The sequence below is a fragment of the Papio anubis genome, chromosome 2, assembly GCF_008728515.1.
Source record: "Papio anubis isolate 15944 chromosome 2, Panubis1.0, whole genome shotgun sequence".
In the NCBI taxonomy this organism is placed as follows: Eukaryota; Metazoa; Chordata; class Mammalia; order Primates; family Cercopithecidae; genus Papio; species Papio anubis.
This window is the reverse complement of record NC_044977.1, coordinates 86018038-86044618: the sequence shown is the minus strand read 5'-3', so window position 1 is coordinate 86044618 and position 26581 is coordinate 86018038. Positions and strand designations below refer to the sequence as shown.

Here is a 26581-nt window from a genome sequence, read left to right as displayed (position 1 = left end):
CATGAACTTGCTGGTATTCAACACTTTTTAACCCACAGAAGGGTAGTTTTATACAGTTCAATCTAATATTGTGTGCCAGGCACCGAACTGAGTGCTTTTGACTCTTTCTCCATTTATTCCTCTAGGAAACTTGACTATAATATGGGTGGTTATAAACCCATTTGATGGATGCGGAGCTGAGAGGCTGTAGATAAGGAGCAGAGCTGGGGTTGGAACTCAGTGTACTGGTGTTAAACACTTCACTCCGTGGCCTTTAGAGTGAAATGCCCAGTGGCTGGCTAGGCCTGCAGAAAGCTGCACTGGAAGGCCTTCGTAAGTGGCTTGTTAAGTAGGCCATTAATACTTGCATTTGAATTTTCTCAGGCTGGAGATTCCAGATGGCTGGGAGAGGGATATTCATTATCTATTTTTTTTTAAAGGAATTATGACACTTGAGGGATTATAAATGAGTTAATGCAGTGTTAATACTTAGAAATATTCTGGAACAGATCATTAAAAAAATCAATTTTCATGTATGAGGAGAAAATGAGATTATTGAGTAGTAACCAGACGACACTAAACCTTTGGAGAGGGGCATGACTTAGTAGTAATGTATGTCACTTCCCCAGAGGACACATGCACTGGGAGCTGGGTGTTTGCTTGGCTCATGTAGAACTAGTATTCCTACTAATTTTTATTTTTTTATCTAAGTTGTAAAAAGTTGGCTATCATCCCAGAGCCAGGAAGAAGAAAACAATAAGGAAAAAAGGAGAAAACCAAAACACATTAGGAACCTGCTGCAGGCACTGTGTGCTGACTTTTGTACATTGTATCCCATTCGATCACAGAAAGACCTAAGGAGGTCCCACTTCACAGAAAGAGAAACAGTCCAAGACTCGGAAGTAAGCACGGTTCCATCCCTGCGCAATAGGTTCCCATGCCCAGGTTCTCCGGGCCACACCAGGCGGGTTCCCACTTCATGAATGGAATGCAGGATTGAATCCAGGCAGAGGAAGGTGTCAACAGAATCAGGAAGTCCACCTAATTCTTCCCCTGGCTTGATCTAACTTGCCAGGGAGAGAGTGAGAAGGCTCTTCCTAGCTGGAGGTAAAACACAAAAATGTTTCCCTAAATGGTACAGACAAAGACAGCTATGTCTGTTCACTCATCCTCACGCCTTTCACTGAGGACCTCCGAGCACTGTGCCTGGTGCCAGGACTGTGGAGGTGAGAAAGGCTCCTCCACAGATGCTGGGAAGGACAGATGCTCCAGGAAACCAGGGATGCATAGGTGGCTGCCTGTCCTTAGGGAGCTCACCAGTGGAGTGAATACCATGAAGGAAAGGTCCAAAGAATCCACCAATTTCCCTCATGGGGAGAAGAGTTCAGAGGAAGTGGGGTTGCTGGGAAGGGGGAAGGCATCAGGGAGAGTGGGAGACCCTTGAGCCCTGCAGGTGTGATGGACCCCATCACTATGGATTCCTGGTACTGAGTTCTTACTTCTTTTCCCTCTGCTGGATTCTGTGATAGGAGCTGGGCATACAGCTGTGAAGGAGTTCACAGTTACTCCACTTTACAGATGAGGAGACTGAGGCATGTATAAGGAATATATACATATCTCATTATCCTATCTATATTCTATTTTCTCTCTCTCTCTCTCTCTCTCTCCCCAATATTGGTTCTGTTTCTTTGGAGAACCTTGACTAATAGTCACTTATTGAGTGGGCACTGGCTTTGCTGATGATCATGTATTCTAGATCTATCTGCCAGGCTGGATTTTAGGAGTAGGACTTGTTCTTCGGTTCAGTGGCGCATCACTGTGAGAGAAGCTCAGGTGCACCTCTTAGGGAGTTTGCAGCCAGTTGGCTCTACAGCATGCATACAGGAAACAATGCGAGAAGCTGCAGGAAGAATTTAATTTCCATGTCAAAATGTGTGGAGCAGACTGCTTGCCTAGGAAACAAGCCCTTTGCAGTGGCACCTTGCATTTTTGTTATGCAACTTACCCTGCAGGAAAGGGAAGGAGAAGCTACCCTTGAAAACACGGTGTCTCAGCCTGGGCTGCACATTGAACTCACTTGGGGAGACTGAAAGAATCCTGCTGCTTGGACCCCCGTCCAGGGATTCAGAGTTCGTTGTTCTGAAATTTGGCCAGAGTTGAGAAGCACTGTCTTAGGACACCGACTTCTGAGATTAGGTGCTCTCACCTGGAAAGAGGGAACCGGAGCAGGGTTCAGAAAATGAGGGCTTGCAGGCCATATCCTGGTAGCTGCCTGTTTTTATAAATAAAGTTTTATTGGAACACAGCTACACCCATTTTTAAAATGTATTACATTTGGCTGTTTTTACTAAAACAGCAAAATTGAATGTTGCAACAGAGACTGTCTGGCCTGTAAAACCTAAAATATTTACTATCTGGGTGGTTCTTTGCAGAAAAAGTTTGCCAGCCTCTAAACTGGAGAGTAATGTGTTTCGGAGGATGTAGGTGGTGTAGGAGAGGCTGGGCCACCAGTGAGAAGGTAACACCCTTTCCTCTGGTTGAGATACAGACTCAGAAACTTTCTCAACACACACAGGCAGTCACTGCCAGCCCACCAGGGAGGACACTCAAACGGAGCCTTTTTGCTGTCTAGGAGTTCTTCCTGTAGAATCTGAAGCTTTGCTCTACATGGTGACAGGAGCCTAGATGAACTGGTGATTAGGTCAGAGCAGCTGGATTCTACAGGGGCAGAGGGCTGGAGCAGTGGATTCCTTTCTCCGGTGGCACCTCTATCAGAACTGAAAATTACCACTTTCTGTGACAGTGGCCTTAAAGGAGAGAAACTCTGTAGGAAAGAGGGATGCCCAGGTGGCCCTTAGGGAAGCTGCAGAACTGTCAAGGTATCACAAAGGCAGGAACCTTGTTCTCTTCTTCTATAGTGATGGCACAGACTACCAATTCTGGACATTTCTGGAGTTACCTTTACCCTACTACTCTGGACTGACTCCTCTGTCCAAATTTGTGACAGAGGTCGTGCAACGATAGGACCATGGCCTCCTACAGCTTTCCCTTACCCCAGGCTATAGGAGCCATTACTTACAGCGTGAGCTTCCTCACCTCTGAGCAGCTTTCCTGGGCCTCACCCGGCCTGAAGAGTTGATTGTGGAGGCAGTTCTGTGGAGTGCAGGTCTTGTGAGAGGCCTGTGGATCAAATGGATTTTGACACTTTCATTTGGTCAGTCCACCAACAACTGATTACCAGTTGTCACCGCACCAGGGACTGGGAATACAGCAGTGAGCAAACACAGACATGGTTCCTGAAGTTGTAAAACTTGTGTCATGGGGCAGTTGTGTATGGATAAAGGAATCACACAAGTACCGGTAAAGTGAGCCTCATGTTGCTGAAATGGATAGCTACATGCTACATTTTGGGAGTGCTCCATGTGACCCCAAACCCCAAATATTCGAAGTGTACATCATACATTCTCAGAAAGAGTTAAAGACTCTGATAAGTCCTTCAATGAATAAACCTCTTTGCCTTTCCTTAAACTCAGCTCTCCCTGTGTTTGCCAAACTTTGTTCATTGAAAAAGAAAAAAACCTGTTTCCTTGTGAGTATGCTGTAGAACGACTTCCTGTTGTACAGCTCATTCTCTGGGCTTGCTGCACCTGGGGCTGCATGGAGGGGGCCCAGAGAGAATGAAATGCCCAGAGAGAATATGTTACTTTAATTTCCATTTACATTTAATGTCATTTTTGTAGTTTCTTTTAATAAGACAATGGCAGGTGGTACCTATGAGTTATAAATAAATATGTATGTGGGAGATAATTACTCAAAACTGTTTGTTTGTTTGTTTGTTTGTTTTTTTGGAGACGGAGTCTGGCTCTGTCACCCAGGCTGGAGTGCAGTGGCACTATCTTGGCTCACTGCAACCTCCGCTTCCCGGGTTCAAGCAAATCTCCTGCCTCAACCTCCGGAGTAGGCAGGGACTACAGGTGCATGCTGCCATGCCCGGCTAATTTTTGTATTTTAGTAGAGACAGGGTTTCACCATGTTGCCCAGGCTGGTCTTGAACTCCAGAGCTCAGGCAATCCACCCCTCTCGACCTCCCAAAGTGTTAGGATTTCAGGCGTGAGCCACCGTGCATGGCCTCAAGAACCTTTTAGCGAAAGGAATGCTTGATCAAAAATGTTTGGAATCCCTGGTCCAGAAAACAATGTCCAGGTGCTTATTCTAGTATTGAGGACCTTCTCTGCCCTGGCCTCCACCTATTTTTGTCTCTGAACTCCCCATTACCACCCTCTCATTCAGACAATCAGAGATACGTCCTATTCCCTTCCCTAGTTACCAGCTCCTGTGCCTTAACTTCTCTTGTCTCCCTTCTTATCTTGGCATGTCCCAGTCCTCCAATTTTCAAGGCCCAGCCTCGTGCATGTTTGCTGAAAATCCCTTCCAGTCAGAGAAGGTTTTAATAATTTCTGTCCCTTGAATATCTCACAGCATCCCGCTGCCTGGATCGACCAACTACAGCCTGAAGGCCAAATCATTTTTGCAACTTTGTAATTTTCTGGTAAATGACTGGAGCACAGCCAGGCCTGTTTGCTTATGTATTATCTATGGCAGCTGTCATGCCACAACAGTACAGGTGAAGAGCTGCAACAAAGACTCTGAAGCCCAAAATATTTACTGTCTGACCCTTGACAGAAAAAGTTTGCAGCCCCTGCCCTATTTGAATTACTTTTGAATACTTACTCATTGAACCACCTTCTGAGCCTGGGCCTGGGCCAGTATCTGGTGAACAGCATACCCAGTACTTTGTCTCTAGTATTTTATATGTCACATTTTGTGCCCCTGGATTAGTTCTGTTGTGCCCCCATCACACTTAGTAGGTCATCAGACACACCCACAAAGAATTAAATTTACTCCGATGCCATGGAGAGCAAGGATTCAGAAATACTGAGGTGACTTGGACTAAACACGTCTTTTCCTGCATTGATCATATGGACAAAACCACTGAGCCTCATAATTAGAGCAATGCATTCCAAGAACTGAGAAATGATTCTTCTTGTTTGTACTGAATCAGCCTTTTCAAAATCAATACAGAACAGACAAATGGGTTTGGGGAGGAGAAGCAGAACACACAATCGTCCCTGGTAAATGATGAGCGCCATTGAGCAAAATCATGCTTAGGCTTTCATCCCTATTTCATTTGCATTCTGGGCAGCGCAGATTATTCAATTAAATGGCAGTTTTGAGGCTGCTTTCAGAGAGCCTGTGCGTGAATCATTATTGCATTGTTCTTTGTCAAGCAGGCTGAGGCTTCATTTTGCTATTTTAAATAACTTCCAGTTCTATGAAATGATGGAGTGAAGGCTTGAGTTTGGAAAAGGTAGATAATCTGTGAAGCGCCTGGGTCTATGGAAGTTTAAGACTTCCTTTAACAGGGTGCTGGATTAGTTCATTTTCACACTGCTATAAAGAATACCTGAGGCTGGGTAATTTATAAAGGAAAGAGGTTTAATTGACTCACAGTTCCGCATGGCTGGGGAGGCCTCAGGAAACTTACAATCATGGCAGAAGGGGAAGCAGGCCCATCTTACATGGTGGCAGGCGAGAGGGAGAGGGAGACAGAGAGCAAGCATGAAGGGGCACACTTATCAAACATCCAGATCTCATGAGAATTCACTCACTGTCATGAGAACAGCAGGGAAAACTGCCCCCATGATCCAATCGCCTCCCACCAGGTCCCTCCCTCGACACCTGTGAATTACAATTTGGATTACAATTCAAGATGAGATTTGGGTGGGGACATAGAGCCAAACCGTATCAGGTGCTGTGGGAAGAAGTGCTGCTGATATGTTTCCTAGAAAGCAGACTACTTAAAAGAAGGGGTCCTTCCCATTGGCATCGAGCGGTTCATGGGCTGGTTAAGGTATTTCTGCACAGTAAGGAGTGCCATTGATTGGTCTTTCAGCAGAAAAGTTTGATTTCTTTTGTTTCTGGGTGACATCTTGCAGTGAATTTTGCTTTAAAAAATGGTTAGGGATGGAATTTATTAACTTGTGTTCTGTTTCTACAAACTTTTTGAATTAATCAAAAAGAATTGAAAGGTCTTTTTTGACTTTAATTTTTTTTATTGAGGCATGAATTTCTATATGGAAAAATGCACAATTCTTTAGCATGCAATTCAATGAGTACTGACAAATGAATACACCTGAGGAACCCATGCATCACTGAGATTGGGAAATTTGGCCAGGTGCAGTGGCTCACACCTGTAATCCCAGCACTTTGGGAGGCCGAGGAGGGCAGATCACTTGAGGCCAAGAATTCAAAATCAGCCTAGCCAACATGGTGAAACCCCATCTCTCCTAAAAATACAAAAATTAGCAGGGCATGGTGGTGCACACTTGTAATCCCAGCCACTTGGGAGGGTAAGGCAGGAGAATCACTTGAACCCAGGAGGCAGAGGATTCAGTGAGCCAAGATCAGGCCACTGCATTCCAGCCTGGGTGACAGAGTGACACTCCATCTCAAAACAAACAGACAAACAAACAACCAGATAGGGAAATTTCCAGGACGACAGGAAGCTCTCTTGTGTACCTCTCTAGTTGACTCTCACTCTCCCTCCCAGAAGCAACTCCTGAGTGCCATCACTATTGAATGATAATTTTGCCTGTATTAGAACTTCATATGTATGGAATCATGCATATGTATTCTTTTGTCTCTGGTTTATTTTACTCAGAGTGTTTGTGAGATTCATTTATCTTTTGAATGTATCAGTAAGTGGTTGTTAAGTAGTAATCCATTACATGAATATATCACAGATTTGTTAATTCTTTTACCTGTTAATGGATATTTGGGTTATTTCTAGTTTGGGGCTATTATGAATGGGGTTTCCATGAATATTCCCACAAATATTTTTGTGGGCATATGTTCTCATTTCCCTTAGGTAAATACCTAGGAGTGGAATTGCTGGGTCGTATGGTAGATATATGTTTAACTTTATAAGAAGCTGCAAAATGTTTTTCCAAAGTGTTCATACCATTTTATATTTCCACAAGCAATATATGAGATTTTTGGTTGCTCCAGATCCTTGGCAATGTTTAATATTACCAGAATTTTTAATGTTAGCACTTCTAGTGGGTATAAAATGGCATCTGATTGGAATTTTATTTTGTACTTCCCTGATGACTAATGACATTGAACACATGTTGGTCTGCAAATTGACCATTCACATACTTTCCTTTGTAAAGTGTCTGTTCAAATCTTTTGCCCATATTGTGATTAATATTTTCAGTTGAATTACAGGAGTTTTTTACATATTTTGGGCACTGGTCATTTTTCAGGTGTATATATTATGAATACTTTTTCCTGAACAGTGGCTTTCATTTTTGTTTTATTACTGGTGAATTTGATGACCAGAAGTTTTGAGTTTTCATAAATTCCAAATTATCTATTTTTAAAATGGTAAGTACCTTCTATGTAGCCTAAGAAATCAGTGCCTTCCTGGAGGCCATAAAAGTATACTTTCCTTTTGTTCTAGAAATATTACAGATTTAGTTTTTACATTTAAGTCGATCATCCATCTCAAATTCATATGTGTATGATGTGAGTTAGAGAATGTAGTTTTTAGTCATTTGTTTCAGCACAGTTTGTTGAAAATACTGTCCCCACTGAATTACCTAAGCACATTCATTGGATATCAATTGACTGTATATGTGCAGCTTTATTTCTGGACTCTCCTTTGTTTCAGTGATCTGTTTGTCTATTCTAATGCTAATACCATACTACTTTGATTAATTTGATTTAGAGGAAGGCCTAAAATCAGAAAATGTGAGTCCTTGGGCTTTTTTCTTCTTTTTAAAAATTCTTTTGAAAATCTAGGTTTGTTTTATTTATATGTAAAATTTAAAATCAGCTTTTCAATTTCTATTAAAAAGTCTTATATATATTTTGATTGGGATTTCATTGAATTTAAAGATCACTTTGGGAAGAACTTGCATCATAAAATAGAATTCTCCAATTTTTGAGCAAGCTATCTCTCTCCATTTATATAAGTCTTCTCTAAGTTCAAACAGAAATATTTTGTGGTTTTTAGTACTTTGTAGTATACAGGCATTGCGCATAGTTTAATATACACCTATTGTAGTTTAACTTATACCTATGTTATTCTATGCTATCATAAATGCTATTATTTTCAACTTCAACTTCCAACTGTTTTATGTTAGTATGTTGAAATAAAATGGATTTTGTGTATTTATTTTGTATACTGTGAACTTGTTAACTCACTTTTAAGTTATATTATGTGAATTCCTTAGGATTTTCTATATAGACAAAATCTATATGGAAAAGTAAAGATAGGTTTTTTTCCATTTTCAATACCTATGGCTTTTATTTATTTATTTGTCTTACAGTATTTGCCAGACCACCATTACAGTATTGAATAGAAGTAGTAAGACAACCTTGCCTTGCTCTGGATCTTAGGGAGAAAACATTCAGTGCCTCATTATCAGTATAATGTCAGATACAGGTTTTTTTGTAAATGCTTTTCATTAGGTTGAAGATATTTTTCCTTATTTCAAATTTCCTGAGGGTTTTTATGATTAACAAAAATTGAATTCTATCACATGCTTTTTCCTTATCTATTTGATGATATGATTTTTCTTCTTTGTTCTGTTGATGTGGTGAACTATGTTGATTAATCAAATATTAAACCAACCTGGAATTCCTGGGATTAATACCATGTGGTCATGATGTATTATCCTTTTATTTATAGGTGGATTTGATTTAAAATTTTGTTAAGATTTTTGTATCTAGGCTTATGAGGGATATTGGTGTATAGTTTTTTGCTTTTTGTTTTAATGTTCTTCTTTGGTTTGGTGTCAAGTTTAGGCTACCCTCATTAAATTAGATGGGAAGTATTCTCTCCTCTAATTTTCCAAAAGAGTCTATATAAAGATTGTTTTTATTTTTTTCTCATATATTTGATAGAATCCATCAGTTAAGGCATGTGAACCTAGCTAGAGTTATTTGTTTGTTTTATCATGGCTATTAATAGTGAAATATTTCTAGGACCAGTTATATTTTGTATTTCTTCTTCTGTCTGTTTTAATAATTTCTGTTTCCCAAGGAGTTTGACACTTAACCTACGATATTGAACTTATTGGCATAAAGTTGTTTGTAATATTCCTTTATCCTTTCATTGTCTGCAAGATCTAGAGTAATGTTTCCTCTTTCATCCCAGATACTGGTATTTTCTGCTTTCTTACTTTTCTTCTTAATCAGTCTAACTAGACTTTCATAATTTTGTTAATTATTTTAAAGAACCAAATTTTGGCATTATTTATTTTTTCCTGTTATTTGTTTTGTTTTAAATTTCTGTACTTACCTCTATTATTTTATTCCTTCTTTTAACATTGAGTTTCATTTATTCGTCTTTTTAATACCTTGTTAAGGTAGAATCTTAAGGTAGACTATCTTGAAATTTTTTTCTTTTTATATTATAAGCTTTTAAATGTGTAACTTTTTCTCTAAGCTCTGCTTTAGCTGCATCTCACAAATATTGTATGTTGTTTTCATTATGATTAATTTCAAAACATTTTCCAATTTCCCATGTCATTTTTTTCCTTGACATATGTATTATTAATAAGCATTCTGTTTAATATCGACATCTTTAGACCATTTCCAGGTATCATCTTTTAATAAAATCTAGATATCAGTGATATTTTTCATATCAATATCATACATTGATTTCTAAATTTAGCCCATTATTATCAGAGAACATAATATGTGGATTTCAGTCATTTTAAAGTTATTGAGACTTATTTGATGGCCCAATATATGATCTAGAAAAGAATGTGTGCTCTGCAGTTGTTAGGTATGGAATTCTATAATTGTTAACTAGGTTAAGTTTGAAAGTAGTATTGCTACAGGACCAACCCCCAGTAAAATCCTGAGTGCTGAGTCTCTGTTAGATACCACTTCCAATGTTTTATTACAACTCATTACTAGAAGAATTAAGTATAATCTGTGTGATTGCACTGGGGCAGAACTCTTGGAAGCTTGCACCTGAATTCCTTAGGACTTTGCTGTACCCCTTCCCTTTGTTAATTTTTATTTGGATCGTTGTACTATAATAATCTTTAAAAAGAACAAACTTTTGGTTTCATTGATTCTACTGATTTTCTGTTTTTAATTTCATTGGTTTCTGCTTTGCAAAATAAAAAATATACATTTTTCTGCTTTCTTTAGATTTGATATGCTCTTCTTTTTCTAGTTTCCTAAAGTAGAAGCTTAGATGATCGCTTCTAGATCTTCTTTTTTCTTCTGATACATGTGTTCAGTGCTATAAATTTACCTGTGAGCTTTGCTTTTGCTACATCCCACACCTTTTGATAGGCTGTATTTTCATTTTAATTTTTAGAAAAATATCTTGAGAATTCTTTTGAAAGTATGTTGTCTAATCTCCAAATATTGTGGTATTTTTTTTCAGCTATCTTTTTTTTGTTATTGATTTCTAGTTTAATTTCATTGTAGTCTGAGAGCAGACATTGTATGATTTCCATTAAGTTTGTGAAGATGTGTTTTAGGGCCCCTAATGTGGTCTATCTTGAATGTTCCAAGCAAGCATCTTTACATGCTTAAGAAGAATGTGTATTCTGCTCTTGCTGGATGAAGTATTCTGTAAATGTAAATTAGATCCAATTGATGGTGTTGTTCATTTCAACTATATTCTTACCAATGTTTTGTCTCCTGAGTCTGTCAATTACTGATACAGGGGCATATAAATCTTTAACTATGATAGCTAGTTCATCTGTTTCTCCTTGCAGTTATATCAGTCTTTGTTTCATGTATTTTAACACTCTGCTGTTAGATGCATACTACATTAAGGATTGCTTTGTCTTCTTAGAGAATTGACCTCTTTATCATTAAGTAATGCCTGCCCATCTTATTCCTTGATGATTTTCCCTGCTCTGAAGTCTTTTTTGTCTGAAATTAAACCAACTACCCTCACTTTCTTTTGATTAATGTTAGCATGGTATATCTTTCTTCATCTCTTTACTTTTAATATGTCTGTGTCTTTATGTTTAAAGTGGGCTTCTTATGGAAAAAATATAGTTAGATCTTGTATTTTAATCTACTCTGACAGCCTCTGTCTTTTGATTGACGTATTTATACCATGCACATTCAAGGTGATTATTGATGTAGTTGGATTTATATGTACCATATTTGTAACAGTTTTCTATTCACTACCCCAGGTCGCTAGCTCATGCGCTGTCCCTGCCTCCCTCCCTCCCTCCCTCCCTGCCTTCCTTCCTTCCTTCCTTCCCTCTCTTACTTTTCTTTCTTCTACTCTTTTTCTGCCTTCTCTAGTTTTAATTGAACATATTATGTGACTTAATTTTCTCTCCTCTCTTAGCATGTAAATTATGCTTCCTTTTACAGTTATTTTAGTAGTTGCCTTAAAGTTTGCAGTATGCATTTACAACTTATTTAAGTTCACTTCAAATAACTGTACACTACTTCATGTGTAGTGCGGGTATCTTATAACTGAGTGTCTTGGCCCATTTGTGCTGCTACAACAGAATACCTGAGACTTTATAAATTCTTCTTAATTTATAAAGAAAAGAAATTTATTTTCTCACAGTTCTGGAGGCTGGAAAGCCCAAAATCAAGGTGCTGGCGTGTTTGGTGTCTGGTGTGGGCTGCTCTGCTTCCAATATGGTGCACTCATACTGTATCCTCTTGAAGGGAAGAGTGTTGTTTCCTCACCTGGTAGAAGACAGAATGGCAAAAGGGACAGACCTTCTGTCTCAATCCCTTTTATAAGGACATCTAATCCTATTCATGAGGGAGGAGCCCTCATGGCCTATTCGTCTCTTAATGACCACACCACTTACTATGGTCACATTGGAACACCTGAATTTTGGAGGGAACACATTCAAATCATAGTACAGAGTATTCCTCCCTCCAGTTTCTTATAACACTGCTATTACTCATTTCACTTGTCCATAGACAGTAATGTATTGAACAAGCTGTTATATGTTAGATTAGTTAAGAATAGCAAAATATCTACCTTCATTTATTCCTGCTCTAACACTTTTTTTTTTTTTTAATAAGACACGTCTCACTCTGTCACCCAGGCTAGAGGGCATTGGCACAACAATCATGACTCAGGCTCTAGTGATCTTCCTGGTTCAGCCTGCTAAGTAGCTGGGACTACAGGCGGGTGCCACCACGCCCGACTAATTTGCCCGACTAATTTTTTTTTTTGTTGAGACAGAGTTTTACCATGTTGCCCAGGCTGTTCTCGAACTCCTGGGCTCAAGCAATCCTCCTGCCTTGGTTTCCCAAAGTTCTGGGATTACAAGTGTGAGCCAGTGTGCCTGGCCAAACACTTCCTTTCTTATTGCAGATGACAATTTCTAAACTATATCATTTTGTTTCCTTCTTAAGAACCTTTAATAATTCTTGCAAGGCAAGTCTACTGGCAACAGATTCCTTCATTTTTGTTTGCCTGAGAAGGTCTTTATTTCTCCTTTACTTGTGAAGGGTAATTTCATGGGATACAGAATTCTAGGTCGATGGTTCTTTCTTTGAACACTTTTTAAGTGTTTCACTCCATTCTCTTCTTGCCTGCATGGCTTCTGAAGAGAAGGCTGATGTAATCATTATCCCTGTTCCCCTACAGGTAAGACTATCCCACCCTCTGTCTGGTTTCTTTCAAGATTTTCTCTTTTTCTTTGATTTTATACAGTTGGAATATGATATGTGTAGATGTAAATCTTTGTAATATTAATTGCGTTCAGTATTCTCTGAACTTCCTTGATCTGTAGCTTGATTTTTGTCATTAATTTTGGAAAATACTCAGCCATTATTATTTCAAATATTTCAGTTTCTATTCTTCTCAGTCTGGTATCCCATTACACATATGTTACACCTTTTGTGATTGTCTCACAATTCTTGGATATTCTGTTCCCTTTGTATTTTCTCTTCTTTTTGCGTTTCTTTTTGGGGAGTTTCTTTTGACACATCTTCATCCTCTGTGATTATTTCCTTCATTGTGTCCAGTCTACTAATGAATCAGCAAAGGTATTCTTCATTTCTGTTATAACGTTTTTGATTTCTAGCGTTTCACATTGATTCTTTCATAGAATATCCACCTCCCTGCTTATATTACCCATCTGTTCTTGCATGTTATCCACTTTTTCCATTAGCCTCTGGAGCATATTAATTGTAGTTATTTTAAGGTTCTGCTCTGTTAATTCCACCCACACCTGCCATCGGCCATCTCATGCAGTAGATTTAAGCACAGACTCAAGATAGATTACCTGTATTTGAATTCTGGCTCTCCTTATCAGCTGTGTAATTTTTTTGCAGGATGCATAAATTCTCTATTCCTAAGCGTCCTCATTTGTGAAGTAGGTATACTCATAAAATCCACCTCATAACATTGTTAGGTGAATCAAATGAATTAACACATGAAAAGCACTTAGAGTAATTTCTGACACAAAGTAAGCCTTCTGTATATGTGAGATGATGATCATATAGCCTTTTGTAAATCATGCCAGCACACTCCCATTTGAGGGCTTTCTCCTTGCTGTTCTTTCTTGGATGCTTCCCTGATGCTCACACCACTGGATTTCTCCCCTCGTTTAATCTCTATGTGAGTGTTGCCGTTGCGGCGAGACCTTCCCAAATGCCATGTATAAACACACAGTCCTTCTGAAGCTGCTAATCCCCTTACCCTGCTGTATTATTTTTCCAAAGCAAGCGTGATGATCTGACATATATTTACCTGTTATTTTTTTTGTTGTTGATTTTCAGCCTCCTTCAACTTGATATAGGCTGCATAAAGTCAGGGTCTCTCTTCAAAATTTAAAGAATTAAAACGTTTTTAGGGCAGTTTTCTCTATATGCACATAAGGAAGTACTGTGTTGCCCCTTGACATTTATGTTTTCTAGGAATATTTAGTGACATTGGAAAATATTTATATAATGCTATCTCACCTATGCAAAAGCAGCCGTGGACAGTACATAAGACATAAAAAGATTATGTGAGCAGGTCAGGGTCCACAGTGTAGGGGATGGCACATGGCCTGTGCCCAGGTCTAAGTGAGTTCACAGCCCTCTTCCCTAAGCCACATGTAATGTTTGTTGACTTTGTCTTTCAGTATGAATACTTCAATGCTGTGCTGATAAATGAAAGGGACAAAGACGGGAATTTTTTGGAGCTGGGAAAGGAATTCATCTTAGCCCCAAATGACCATTTTAATAATTTGCCTGTGAACATCAGTCTAAGTGACGTCCAAGTACCAACGAACATGTACAACAAAGGTAAGACTCCCAGCCGCTGCTCCTTTTAGAAGGTGAAGAGTCAGGGGGTTGAGAAGCAGGGGCTGACTGGTTTGGGATATAGTTTTGTTTTGTTTCGTTTTTTTTGAAAAGCACAGTTATAAGCTGAGTGTGTCAGGTATCAACTGGAGAGGTGAAGCATGTACCTGTTCTGCCTGGAACTTCTGGGCTTGCTGTTTCTCTGGCTGGTTGTTTACATCAGGCTCTCTAACATGTAGTCCAGGGGTTGGCAGTTTCTATAAAGGACCAGATAGTAAATATCTTAGGCTTTACCAGCCATAGAGTCTGTGTTGCAACTACTCAGCTCTGCTGTTCAGGCACAAAAGCAGCCAAATGTAAATCGTGGGCATGACTGTGTTCCAGTAAAATTTATCTACAAAAATAGATGGCTGGATGTAACCTGCAGGCTGTAGTCTGCTGACCCCTGATGTGGTGCCTTTGTTTTCTTCTTCCAATTTGTGGAATGGCATTTAAGGACTGGAGAGCTCCTAGGGGTGCAATGCAAACAGCTGCGGTCTTTTCTCAGAGTATAAAGCAACATGGACCTTAAGAGAATTCCTTATTTCCAGGCTTGTGTGCCTCAAATCCAGTCTTCACATAAACTCTAGAGTTTATTTTTCCCGAAGTTCCCGTCTGCTGATTCCAGTTGGGATTATAGTGGCCAAGGACAGGGCTCTGACATCGGATGGACTCTGGTCAGACAGTGTGTTCTACTTTCTGACTGTGACCTTGGGCATATCACCCCATCTTTTTAGGTCTGAATTTTCTCATCTTACGATGTGAATAATAATCATATCTACCTCATGGGGGTGGTTGTGAGGGCTGAATGGGATGACGTTTATAAAGGGTTTAAGTTGTTTTCAGCATCTTTATCCTATTGTTATTGAGTAGTAGTTTGCTCTGCTTGGTCATACCTAAAAACCTTCTAAACAAAGAACTATCCTCCTAGAAAAATAAGCCAGAAAGTCATGGGATCTTCAAAGTAAAAAATGTGCCACATTGTTTCCCATCAAGATTTCAAAGATACCAGGGGCCAGTTTCTGTCACAGCATCCAGTTTCCAGATCATACACAAGAGCTCAGTAGTCAAGAGCAAGGACTATGGGTTTAAGTCCTGTTCTTCCTCTTGTAGGCTGTGTGATCTTAAGCAAGCAACTTTGCCTTTCTGAACCTCAGTTTCCCTATTTGTGAAATAGGGATAATGATACAGCCTCCCTCAGAGGGTTAGTGAGAGGATATGAAATGATGTATGTATAGCCCTTAATACAGCAGTACCATACAGAAAGTGCACAGTGCATTTTAGCTGTCGTTGTTTTTATTGGAAAATAACATGAATACCAATTGCACTTCTGAAATGTTCTAAGTCACTATTTAAGGAGCTGGTCAGTGATTAAAGAGATTCCAACTAACTGTCTCTGAAACGTTTTTCCTATGTGTGTTCTTTGTGGTTGGATACCTAATGTCTCCTTTCCCTGGTTTACCTGTTATCCATCCTCATGAGTCAGTGGAGGCAGTACCCCATTCATTAACTGTTCTGATAGTTACTGGGGATACTGAGGTGAATCAGATGCAACCCCTCCCTCAAGGGGTTCACAGTTCATTTGGGGAACAGACAAATAATGAGATAATTAGAACACAGTGTATCACATATTGGCCATAGTGTGGACAGCTAGGGGGCAGTGGGAGTGCCAAGGATGGGACCTGTCTACTTGTTCACATGGGCAGGACCACAGTTCATCTTTTTTTCTTTTTTCCTCTTAGAGAAAGTGATGCCAATCTAAATAAATCCCAGAGGGCTCTGGACTGGGCCATATCCTCTACCCTACTCTTTACTTTGGACTCTTCCTTAGAAACAAATGGAACCAAGACGTAGAGGGCTGAGCTCAGCTTCATTCAGTGGAGTTTAGTTCTCCAGAATGATCCTGTCAGCAGATGAAATCCTAAATGAAACTGTCCCTTTTTGTGCAATGTGGCCAGAAGAAAGCCATCTTCTTGGCATTAAATATATTCCCAATTGAAGATGAAAAATTAACACGATTTTACAGAGCAATTTCAGACATAAAACAATTCAGAATGATCTTTTAGAATATGACAGCTGCTTCAAGGTTGCTTGAGCCATTAACACCATTATAGAGATTGAATTGCACCTCTAGCTTTCAAGGCTTAATTGTGCCTTTAATGGTAGTAACACGTAAGGGACCTGCACCACCACTGATCACACAGGCTATAGAATCATGCTTATAATGATCCCTAGACAGAATCTTCAGAGATAGTCAGATTTCTTGAGCCATGGGAGATAGATAATGATATTCAAAGTCATCCTCAGCAGCCCTCCTGGAATCTGCCCATCACCTCTGCCTAGTCCATTGTCACCCAGCCAGGCTGCAGGGCATGGACCAGGCCAGGTGTTCTCTCTTGTCTCAGCCAGGCAGTGAATCACTGCCCAAGGGCAGAGGAGAGGCAGGGATTTCAGGCAAATTCCTGTCTCCACTCTACCTAATTCAAACCACCTCCTAACAGCCTTTTCTTTCTTTTCAAGCTGCAGAAATATATTTTATGTTTAGAAGGCCCTCCAGCTCAGATCTAGTTATTGATGACATGTACTCAAAACAAATGCTCAGAGATTGGTCACTGGCTGTGCTGTTTTTAGGTTAGAAATCTTACCCCCAACAAAGAAAACCAATACGAGGTCATTCTCTCCTTGCTGCTTGGACTTCTGTGGGCATATACAAAGTGGTTTGATACTTGCCTAGAAGCTTCTGTGATCTATGTTCTGGGGTATCATTTTTAGTCCTAGATGAAGCTAGCTGGTAAACTCTGTTTTCTACACTCTGCTTTCTGCCTCCGTGGACGGGCCTGGCAACTAGGCAGCTCAGCCAGGTTCGTGCTTTCCTCTTTGGCTGAGGTGCCTTTCTCTTGAGCACTGAAAGAGACTGCAGCTTCGAAGTTGGTGATGTGGGCAAGCTGTGCCCATGGGAACTCAAAGAGGCATATTCATAGAGTCTTTAGAAATGCATCTCAGGGCCCTCAGGGTGCCTGATGCAGCAGCTTTTTTTATGAAACTGCTTCAGCAGATGTTTGCTGAGTGGCTGCTCTGGCATCCCCAGCCTGTGAGTCTTACTATTTCAGAGACTTTGAAGATGAATGGCTGATACCTTTAGAGCCGTAAATGACTGTATATCCTCTATGAGTAAAGCAAGAGGCAGGATGCTTTTGTGAGAACTGCTGATGATCTGGCAGAGAATTCAGATAAAGCTGAACTCTTTTAAGGACTTTCTCGACCAAAGTGCTGTAAATTTTATATATATATACACGCACACATTATATACACACACACACACACACACACACACACACGTACAAGTACATATACACATACACCTCATATGTATGTGCATGTTTCTCTATATGGGCAGGTCTATGCATGTGTGTTTGTAAATATGTGAATATGTGTGAAAGAAAATGCTGTGCTCTCAACCTATTCCTTCATTTCCACTTTCCACCTCTGTCCACCCAGGTGGGACCCCGCTTTTGTTCACTGAACACACCTTCTTCTTTCTTCCATTGTATTTTATTTCACTGTTTTTATTCCTATTATCCCTGTCCCTCCTTTCCTGCTTGTCCTAATGCCCATTCTTAGAAACCAGCTCAAATATAACCTCCTTAATTCCTTTTGTCCTGTGTGATGGAAGTGACTTTTGTTTATTCCTCTGCTCTAGCATGGCACTGTTCTGTGAACGCAGAACATGCAGTCTTTCCTTCTCTACTTCAGGTTCTCTGAGGGCAGAGGACCCTGCAAATGCAGCCTTGGGCCCCCTTTATCCCTGCCCTTACTCTTTACAGATGAGTTTTTCCCAGATGTTTGTTGGCGTGGAGACCGCTGGCGCCTGTGCCTCCTGAGCTAGGAGACGTCATCCAGGACTGGGGTGTTTTCATGGTTCTTATAAGCAACAGAAACAGAACCTGGCTGGTGTAAATAGCAAAGAAACTTTTTGAGAGGAGACTGGGTGGCCCACAGACTCTTCAGGAAAGCTAGAGAATAAGGCCTGGAAACGTCTGGGAATGGAGGGAGACTGGAGCTAGAGTCACACCCAGATCCAACCTGACAAGCACCCACTGCCCCCAGGGTTGCCCCACTCTCACATCTGTGACTGCATACAATACCTGTGCCTCATTTGCCTCATGCATAAGCTGGAGATGACAATCATAGTGAGTTGCCTCGGGGGTTGTGCTGAGGATTAAACACTTAGAGGGGTGCATGGCACATGGTGTCCATCCAGGACTCAAGTGCTGTGATCTGAATGTTTGTGTCCTTCCAAAATTTGTATGTTAAAACCTAATCACCCAGGTAATGGCGTTAGAAAGGGGGCCATTAGCAGGTGAGTAGGTACTGTAACTCCAAGACTGAGGGAACTTGTTGTCCAAGTGGGCTGTGGAGCGGGGCAAGTTGGGCAGATCCCAGCTGAAGTGGCAGCAGCAGTGGGAACAACTGCTCCTTTGTGGAAGTCAGAAAGGCAGTTATGGAGTCTGGGAGGGCTGGCCAGGTGGTGAGAGGCTGAGAGGCTGTGAAAGCCATCAGGTGGTCATGAACATGACAGTGACAGGTAAAATATGGCTGACAGCTTTGCCAGGAAGAGAGCCACTGAAGAATACTGTTTCCCAGTCACACTGAAGAAGAGGGAGAGGGAGGAGGCATCCAGGGCCTGGTTTGGAGAAAATCCAGAGAAGAATGGCACACGGGCCAAGACTGGATGGCTAACGTGAGAGTCCTTGGGCCTGGGGCCCTAGAGAGCAAGCTCCAGTGAGCATATCAGCCCCATGAAGGTGGGAACACCAGCATGATACCCAGCACGTGGTAGATGCTCCATAAATGCTTGTTGCAAGGTAAGGTAATGAATATAGATTACAATTGAAACACTCTTTTCACTTTATTCTTGCACAGAGGAAGAAAAGACATAGGAAGTAACCCAATCTCAATTCCTCTTCTTCCCCCAGTAACGGAGGACATCCGGGAGAAGTAGGCTGAAGTGGCAGAGGTGAAGAGTAGATGTGAATTACAGGACACAGGCTAGACCACTCCTTCATCCTTTAGACTACCCCAGCAGGGCACCCAGTCAGGCTGGGAAAACTGGGCTGCACAGCTACACTGTGCTCAGGGTCCAGCCCCTGAAAATATAAAGAGCTCCAGGAAAGGGAAGACCTGTAACCACCACTGCAGAGCATGAGAAATCAATCTGTCTGTTACAATCCAGTAGGTTCTTCTAAAAAGCCCAAGAAAAGAGCAAAAGTCTGATGAGATGGGATTGGGTCCCCTGCTTAGGAGCAGAGTATACAGGCTGCTGGAGGGATGGGCAGGGTTGCTGAATTTGGATTTGTCAGATGTCTCAACCTATTTTTCAAATGTTGAGCTTGATAAAACACAAAATGCATTTTGCCAAGCACTTTTCCCCTTAATTACATGTGTATATTTTAAGGGAAATTTAATCCATATGTTTCTGATTCGTTTACACGGAAATCATTAAAATGTTGTTTTCCAAGAGCTATTTGATGTGCAAGAAGGCTCACAAACCTTATAAAAAGCTGTTTAAAATTTTTTCCTTTCCCTTTGTTTCTTTTCCCTTCACGTGTGTGTGTGTGTGTGTGTGTGTGTGTGTGTGTGTTTGAGAGAGAGGGAGAGAGAGAGCACACGCATATAAGTGAACAAGACTGACTGACCCCAGGATGTCAGAAACAAATTCCAACTCGAAATGGATTTTCTTCTTGGGATTCTGAACTGAAGCATTTGGATTAGGCTCCAATCGTGCTTCCTCGTTGTCTCCCAGCCCTAATGGAATGTGATGGTAATGTGGCCATAACTTGGTATTGGGAGTCAAGATCAGAGGAATTACGCCAGAGCACATTGCTCCGGACCTGGAGAAATAACACTCAAGAACCTCCTCCTGCATGGTTTGTTGGTACCTACAGTCCTCAGCAAGGCCCCGGAAACTTTCCCAAGATGTAGTTTGGATTCCAGGAACCCCTGTTACAGCATATGATCATAATGGGACTAAGGCATTTGGTAAGAAACATACAGGATAGTGCCACTGAAGTAACTCCACCGCTGTCATCCCAAACTACTCATAGTTTTTCTCTTCTAGTTTGGAAATTATATTTTTATATTGCAAAATAACTATCCCTCACTTAAAATTCACAAGTTAAGTGGCTGAGTTCAAATTCTATTGGCAATGCCTCCATACTTCTGCATGTGAATGTGGCACACATGCACATAAACATAGGTCTGCAGAGATGTATATGTGTGTATGCATAGTTTTGTGTCTGTATTTTCTCAGAAGTTGTGTTAGTAGAAGGAAGGTGTGATGTGGCCCTTTGTGGCCCCTCAGTCCTACACTTAGGCTTATGTTTAGCCTGGAAGTTGCGCTTGATGAATGAGTAGGTGGATGGATGGATGGATAAATGGATGGATGGATGAATAGATGGATGGATACATGAATAGGTAGATGGATGGATGGATGGATGGATGGATGAATGGATGGATGAGTGGATGAGGGGTGGATGGGTGAGTAGATGGATGGATGGATGGATGGTTAGATGAGTGGATTACTTACCAATAACCATGCTCTGTAGTGAGGACTTTCAGTGCATTATCTCGTTGACAGTGACCCCATGTGTTATAGGCAGCAGTGGAGACCACCATTCTCCAAGGCAATTCTTCCACAGCCTCTATTCTAGAGTCAGGTCCAGGGAAGTTACCTGGGGCAAAGCTCAAAGGCATCACTTTAGGTACAGGTGATTCTTTCCCAAAATCCAAGTGAGAAAAGAGTTGATGCTTCCTGCCTAAGGCTCTCTGAAACACTGTTCCTGTCTCCTGGTCCCCTTTTCACCTGGGCCACTGTCCTGTGCCATCCCTATCATCTCTGTTCTTGTCTACCATGGAGCTCTTTCAAGATCTATCAAGGAGTCTTTGGAGAGTGACAGGCCTGCACTTGCATCCAATGCTATGAGTATCAACGTGGTGGACTAGAAAGAGCATTTCACACTTGGGGCCTCTGTTTCTTCGTCTGTAAGATGTAAATTGTCATTTTGAGCATTAAAGAAAGTGAAGGTGCGGCATCCACCAGAACACCTGGCACACGGAGGCATTTGATACATATTGATTCCTCACACAGACTCAGCTCCCAGCAAACCAGATGGATTACCCTCACTGCCCTGCCAAAAACATGCAGGGGATGCTCATCCCCAAGCCCAGACCCCTTCCCTTCAGCCCTGTTTGTAGAATGAAGTGCAAACACGCTTGCAAACCAGCTCTGGTTTACTGCTCTCTTGTCCTGGCTACCCTGTTCCCCCTCTTCCTGGTCATGCTAGACCCCAAGACTCCAGACTCTCTGAAGACCTTTGCTTAGGCTCTGACCTCCTGCTGAGGGTACTGTCCTTTCTCCATTCTGGAAAGATCTGTGCTTTCCCGAGAGCCCAGCTCCACAGCTACTGTGCCTTTCCCTCTGGCCCTAGACCTCCTCTCCAGAACCGTCCTCTGCCCCTTCATTTATGCCCCAATGTGAGGGTGTTGCCTCTCCTTCTGTTAGATTATTCATCACATTGTTCAGCAGTTTCTTTTTCACTGCACTCTCCTGCCTTGAACTTGGGGGCAGGGGCTGTGTTTTTTTCATTCCCTTGGGACCATAGCAGAGAACCTGGAATAGAAAAGTGCTTCCAAGGATGTCGTTGAATTGAGCTGAATCCTCTTACTACAGGCCATCACAAATGGTTGTTTTAGCTGCATGTTGGTTCTGTCAGCTCTTCTTGTATTTAAATTTTGATTCTTGTTTGTTTCTGAAGACAGTAATTTTAGATGTATACCTGATGAAGTAATTACTTTCAGGATCTTCTAATGTGTTTGTATTTTTAATCTCTTTTTTCAAAGAAATGGGAATCCAGATGGAGTCTTGCAGTTGGATAGGAGCTGCACCTAGGCTAGAGAAATTCTGAAAGGTGGTGCCAGGAGCAGTAAAGGACAATGGGAGAGCAGGAATGATTACTAATAGTGTTTTATTTCACCCTGGTGCCCCGACATTTGTGAAAGGTCACAGTAGTTGTAGGGAGCTGGAGTTTGTAGGTGATTTATTTTTTAAAAAATGGCTTAGAGAGGTTTCAAGGTCATTTCTATGATAACTTTACGATCAAGCACTTGCTTTCTGTGTTTTGTCTGGGAAGGAGAAGGGTGGAGCCACCTTCAGCACCTTGAAAATTGCAGCAGCAAGTGTTGCAGCCTGTGGTGGCAGTCAAGTGTGTTCCAGTGGGTGAAAGAGATTAAGAGCCACTGTCCCTGGGCTGACTCAGTTAGTTATATATGCCACAGGTCCTCCTGTTTGAGAAAGGGATTGCCTTGCTGAGGGAAATGCAGGCTAGACTTCCAGGATTTAAGAAGCACAGTAGAGACCAGTAAATGGTCTCAGGTGGCTCCCAGGCCTCCTCAGGAATGCTAGCCAGGTGCCCTGGCCAGCCATTGGGCTTGCTCGGGGTGTGTGGTATGAGTGTGAATATAATATATCCTTGCTGTCTCCATGCTGACCTTACTCCCACAAAAGGCTCAGACCATGCTTCTTGCTTATCTGTGCAAAGATAATGATAGCACCTATCTCGTGGGGGCTTTGTGAAGATAAAATGAAACAATGGCTGTTAAGCATTTCAGACTACTATGTAACAAAAGTTTACTGAGAGCCTCAATTGTTAGTATTGTTATAAGAATGATGATAGTGACACTGGGTCCCTCACAGTGGCATGGCTTATGCCTGGGAATATCTCTGATCCTGAGCCAGGTAGCCTTCCTTTTTCTCCTGCACCTTGGAAACCCTTTTATTCACGGCAGTTGTACATCAAGAAATTCAGTGAAGAGAGGACAATGTGGAGGTAGAGTTACGGGGTCAGAGGCGGACAAGCACCCTGGCGGGTGGCTCAGTCTTTGATACCTGTACCTGCTCTCCACCCACCTGCTCATCATGCACAGATGTGGTGAACCTCTGTGTGTCCATGTCCTACTTCTTGGGTGACTTTGCTCCCAGGAAGCTTGGTGTCTGTGTCAATGAAAGGCTGTAGGGCTTTGTATTAGTCCATTTTCACACTGCTGATAAAGACATACCTGAGACTGGGAAGAAAAAGAGATTTAATGGACTTATAGTTCCCCATGGCTAGGGAGGCCTCACAATCATGGCGGAAGGCAAGGAGGAGCAAGTCACATCTTACATGGATGGCAGCAGGCAAAGAGAGAGCTTGTGCAGGGAAACTCCTCCTTATAAAACTGTCAGATCTCATGAGAGTTATTCACTATCACGAGTACAGCATGGGAAAAACCTGCCCCATGATTCACTTACCTCCCTCGAGGTCCCTCCCACAACATGTGGGAATTCAAGATGAGATTTGGGTGGGGACGCAGCTAAACCATATCAAACTTCAAGTAATGCTGTGCTTTCCTTTTGTTGGGGACTCTTAGAAGGACCTGGGGGCCCTCAGCTGTTTCGAAGCAATAGCTTCCAGGGACATAAAGACAATCTTTTCATTTTTTACACTCTTTTATTCTTCCCAAATCCAAGCTGACGGAAACTTCTGTCCAGAACACACTATCTACTCATTGACCTTAGAGACACTCACCTGTGTGTTAGTCAACTGATGCCTCCATCAGTTTCTTTTCCTTCAGGTAACATTTTTATGGTGCTTACTATGTTCTAGGCACAATATGATCTCATACAATGCAATCCTACCCACAACTCATTGAAGCAGGAACCATTATTAATTCTCACTTTAGAGGTGAGAAAACTGAGGCTTAGGGACTTGCTCAGAATCACTTGGCTAGCAAAGTGGGCAATCAGCATGCAAACCCAATGCTTTGGCTTTAGAACCACCCAGGCTCCACACTGCCTTTCTATACTGTGCATCTCCACCATCCTGATGGCTGAGTTTTCAGCTAGCTATGTCATGCCTGTTTTTTGTTTTGTTTTGTTTTTTGTTTGTTTGTTTTGAGATACAGTCTTGCTCTGTCACCTATGCTGGAGTGCAGTGGTGCAATCTCAGGTCATTGCAACCTCTGCCTCCCAGGTTCAAGCTATTCTACTGCCTCAGCCTCCAAAGTAGCTGGGTTTACAGGTGCGTATCACCACGCCCAGCTAAATTTTGTATTTTTAGTAGAGACACCATGTTGGCCAGGCTGGTCTCGAACTCCTGACCTCAAGTGATCCACCCGCCTTGGACTCCCAAAGTGCTGAGATTACAGGCGTGAGCCACCACACCCGGCCATCATGCCTGTTTATATGCACACTTTATATGTGCGGCAAGTGGAAGGCCCTGTTTTTGTCAAATTGTGCTATTTTCATCTAAGCATATGAAAATCCATCATAAATGAAAACTAGTCTTATTTTACATAAACACTTCCAATTTCTTCCCTTTATGAAAATAATGTTGCAGCAAAGAGTCGTTTTAAAAATGGGAGGCAAATTCTGCATCAGAATGCCAATGGATACCAACTGCTCACACATAGGGGATATTTCTGTTGGGAATGAGACAGTTCCACATTTAATCCTGCAAACTTGCCATACCAAAATATGTCTAAGAGAAGTGAGTAAGGAGGTGATGATGATTCAGAATGCAAAAAGGCTCTTCTCCTTGCCAGAAAGTTCACTGCAGCATGTTTAGGAGAAGTGAGTTCCTCCACTGTAGCAACTGGAATGGCGTTTGCAAAGCTGGGTTCTGTGGGACCCTGCCACCTTCTATTGATTTAATAAATATTGGTGGAGCACCTCTAGCATGCCAGACGCTGCATGGGTGTGAGCAGGTGTGGTGAGAGATGAGCAGACTCTGCCCATGCTCTGTTGGAGGTTATTGGTCAGTGGGAAGGCTGGCAGGAAGTCAGCACACAGCTGGGCATATGATGTACCCGGAGAAAATGCTGTGGAGGAAAGGGTTGTGGTACAGTAAGAGTGTATCCCACAGCAGCTCAGCCTGGGCTGAACTGGGAAGGTGGAGGTGGCCATGGGCAGAGGACATTTGGCTCTGCTGCCATCTGAAGGATGGGTAGGAAATAATTTAGCTAGGAGCTGGGGTGGGGTGAGAGGTGGAGAATATTGCAATGGGAGAGAACACACCACACAAGCTATTGGTAAGTAGTCCTTCACAAAATGTTTTGGGATGAAATAAGGGAGGGTGATGCCTTGAAGAATCTACCACTCGTGGCATTCCACTATGTGCCTGAGATGTTCAAGGAATATGAATTTCCACTGTAGAAAAAGCCGTTCATTTGGATGCATCAGCTTTTCGCTCTTATTTGATTATGGCATCCTTTTTATCATGGAACGTCTCAGAAGGTATGGGTGTTTCCTGGGACCAAGAGATTCTGCTGAGCTGGAACTCCCTGTACTCAAGAGAAAGGTACCAAAGGTGCCCAGAAAGTGACAAAGATGCAGAAGAAAATGCATAGTAAAATCCGTGTGAGTGTGTGTGTGTGTGTGTGTGTGAGAGAGAGAGAGAGAGAGAGGATATAAGTGGTTGTATATGCAGAAGATTTCTGGAGAGATGTTCAGGAAATTAATAGTGCTGACTTTCCACTTTCTACCCTTCTGTTCAGTTTGAATATTTTATGAGGAACATGTGCTGCTTTTTTAGTAGTTGAAAATGAAAGAGCTAAAGAAGTTGAGTTACAGAGCTACCCATCTGCAGGTTAATTGTTCAGAGGACACAGCTATCTGATAAAAGGAAATACACCTGCGTGTATATTGTTACTGGTTTCCCAGGTGCTAGCTTTATCTGCTTTGTGGTGAAAATGGCCAACAGTGGTTTTGTTAGAGGTAGGAGAACGCCCAAGTAAGTTGTTTCTGGCAGTCAGTGCAGATGCTACCTTTGCAGGAGATTGTGTTAAGTATCATACTGTGTCCTTATGGTGGCAGTAGTTATTTTAAGATGAATGATGTTGGCCTGGGAAAAGAGAAATAGTTTCCCTCTAAAATGATTCTGTGATACTCTAATCATCCGCTGATGGGTGCCACAGACATGGGAATGCCCTGCCTCAAATATGAAGAACATTTTGCACTTGGGAAAAAGATATGTCAGTGCTTCCAAGGGTCACACTGGAAACTGGGATTAGAAGTGAGATTTTCTTGTCTCAGGAAGTGACTGTGTAGTCCCATTTGTTCTCTCACTGACATAACAGAGAACTTTCAAGAGGACTTTGTGAAGCGCCTGTCCCTGGACCTCAGTGGACCCTTGAGACAGGAGAGAGGGGCTTGATG

The 26581-nt window shown here is 41.8% G+C and overlaps 1 protein-coding gene across 5 annotated transcripts in view; it reads left to right on the top strand.

Annotated features, from left to right (window-relative positions):
- The window catches only part of CACNA2D3 (calcium voltage-gated channel auxiliary subunit alpha2delta 3), a 928576-nt gene that overhangs the window by 354541 nt on the left and 547454 nt on the right, over window positions 1-26581 (top strand). For 4 of the 5 annotated variants that reach the window (XR_643716.2, XR_643717.2, XM_003894282.2 and 1 more), the window contains exon 5: window positions 14133-14295. Coding sequence is in view for 3 of the 5 variants with exons in the window: in XM_003894282.2 (XP_003894331.1) it covers window positions 14133-14295 (163 nt within the window). In the remaining 2 variants the exon portion in view is untranslated. Of the gene's footprint in view, window positions 1-14132; window positions 14296-24533; window positions 24998-26581 lie in introns of those variants that run through there. The other variant, XM_009200544.4, reaches the window with a different exon arrangement.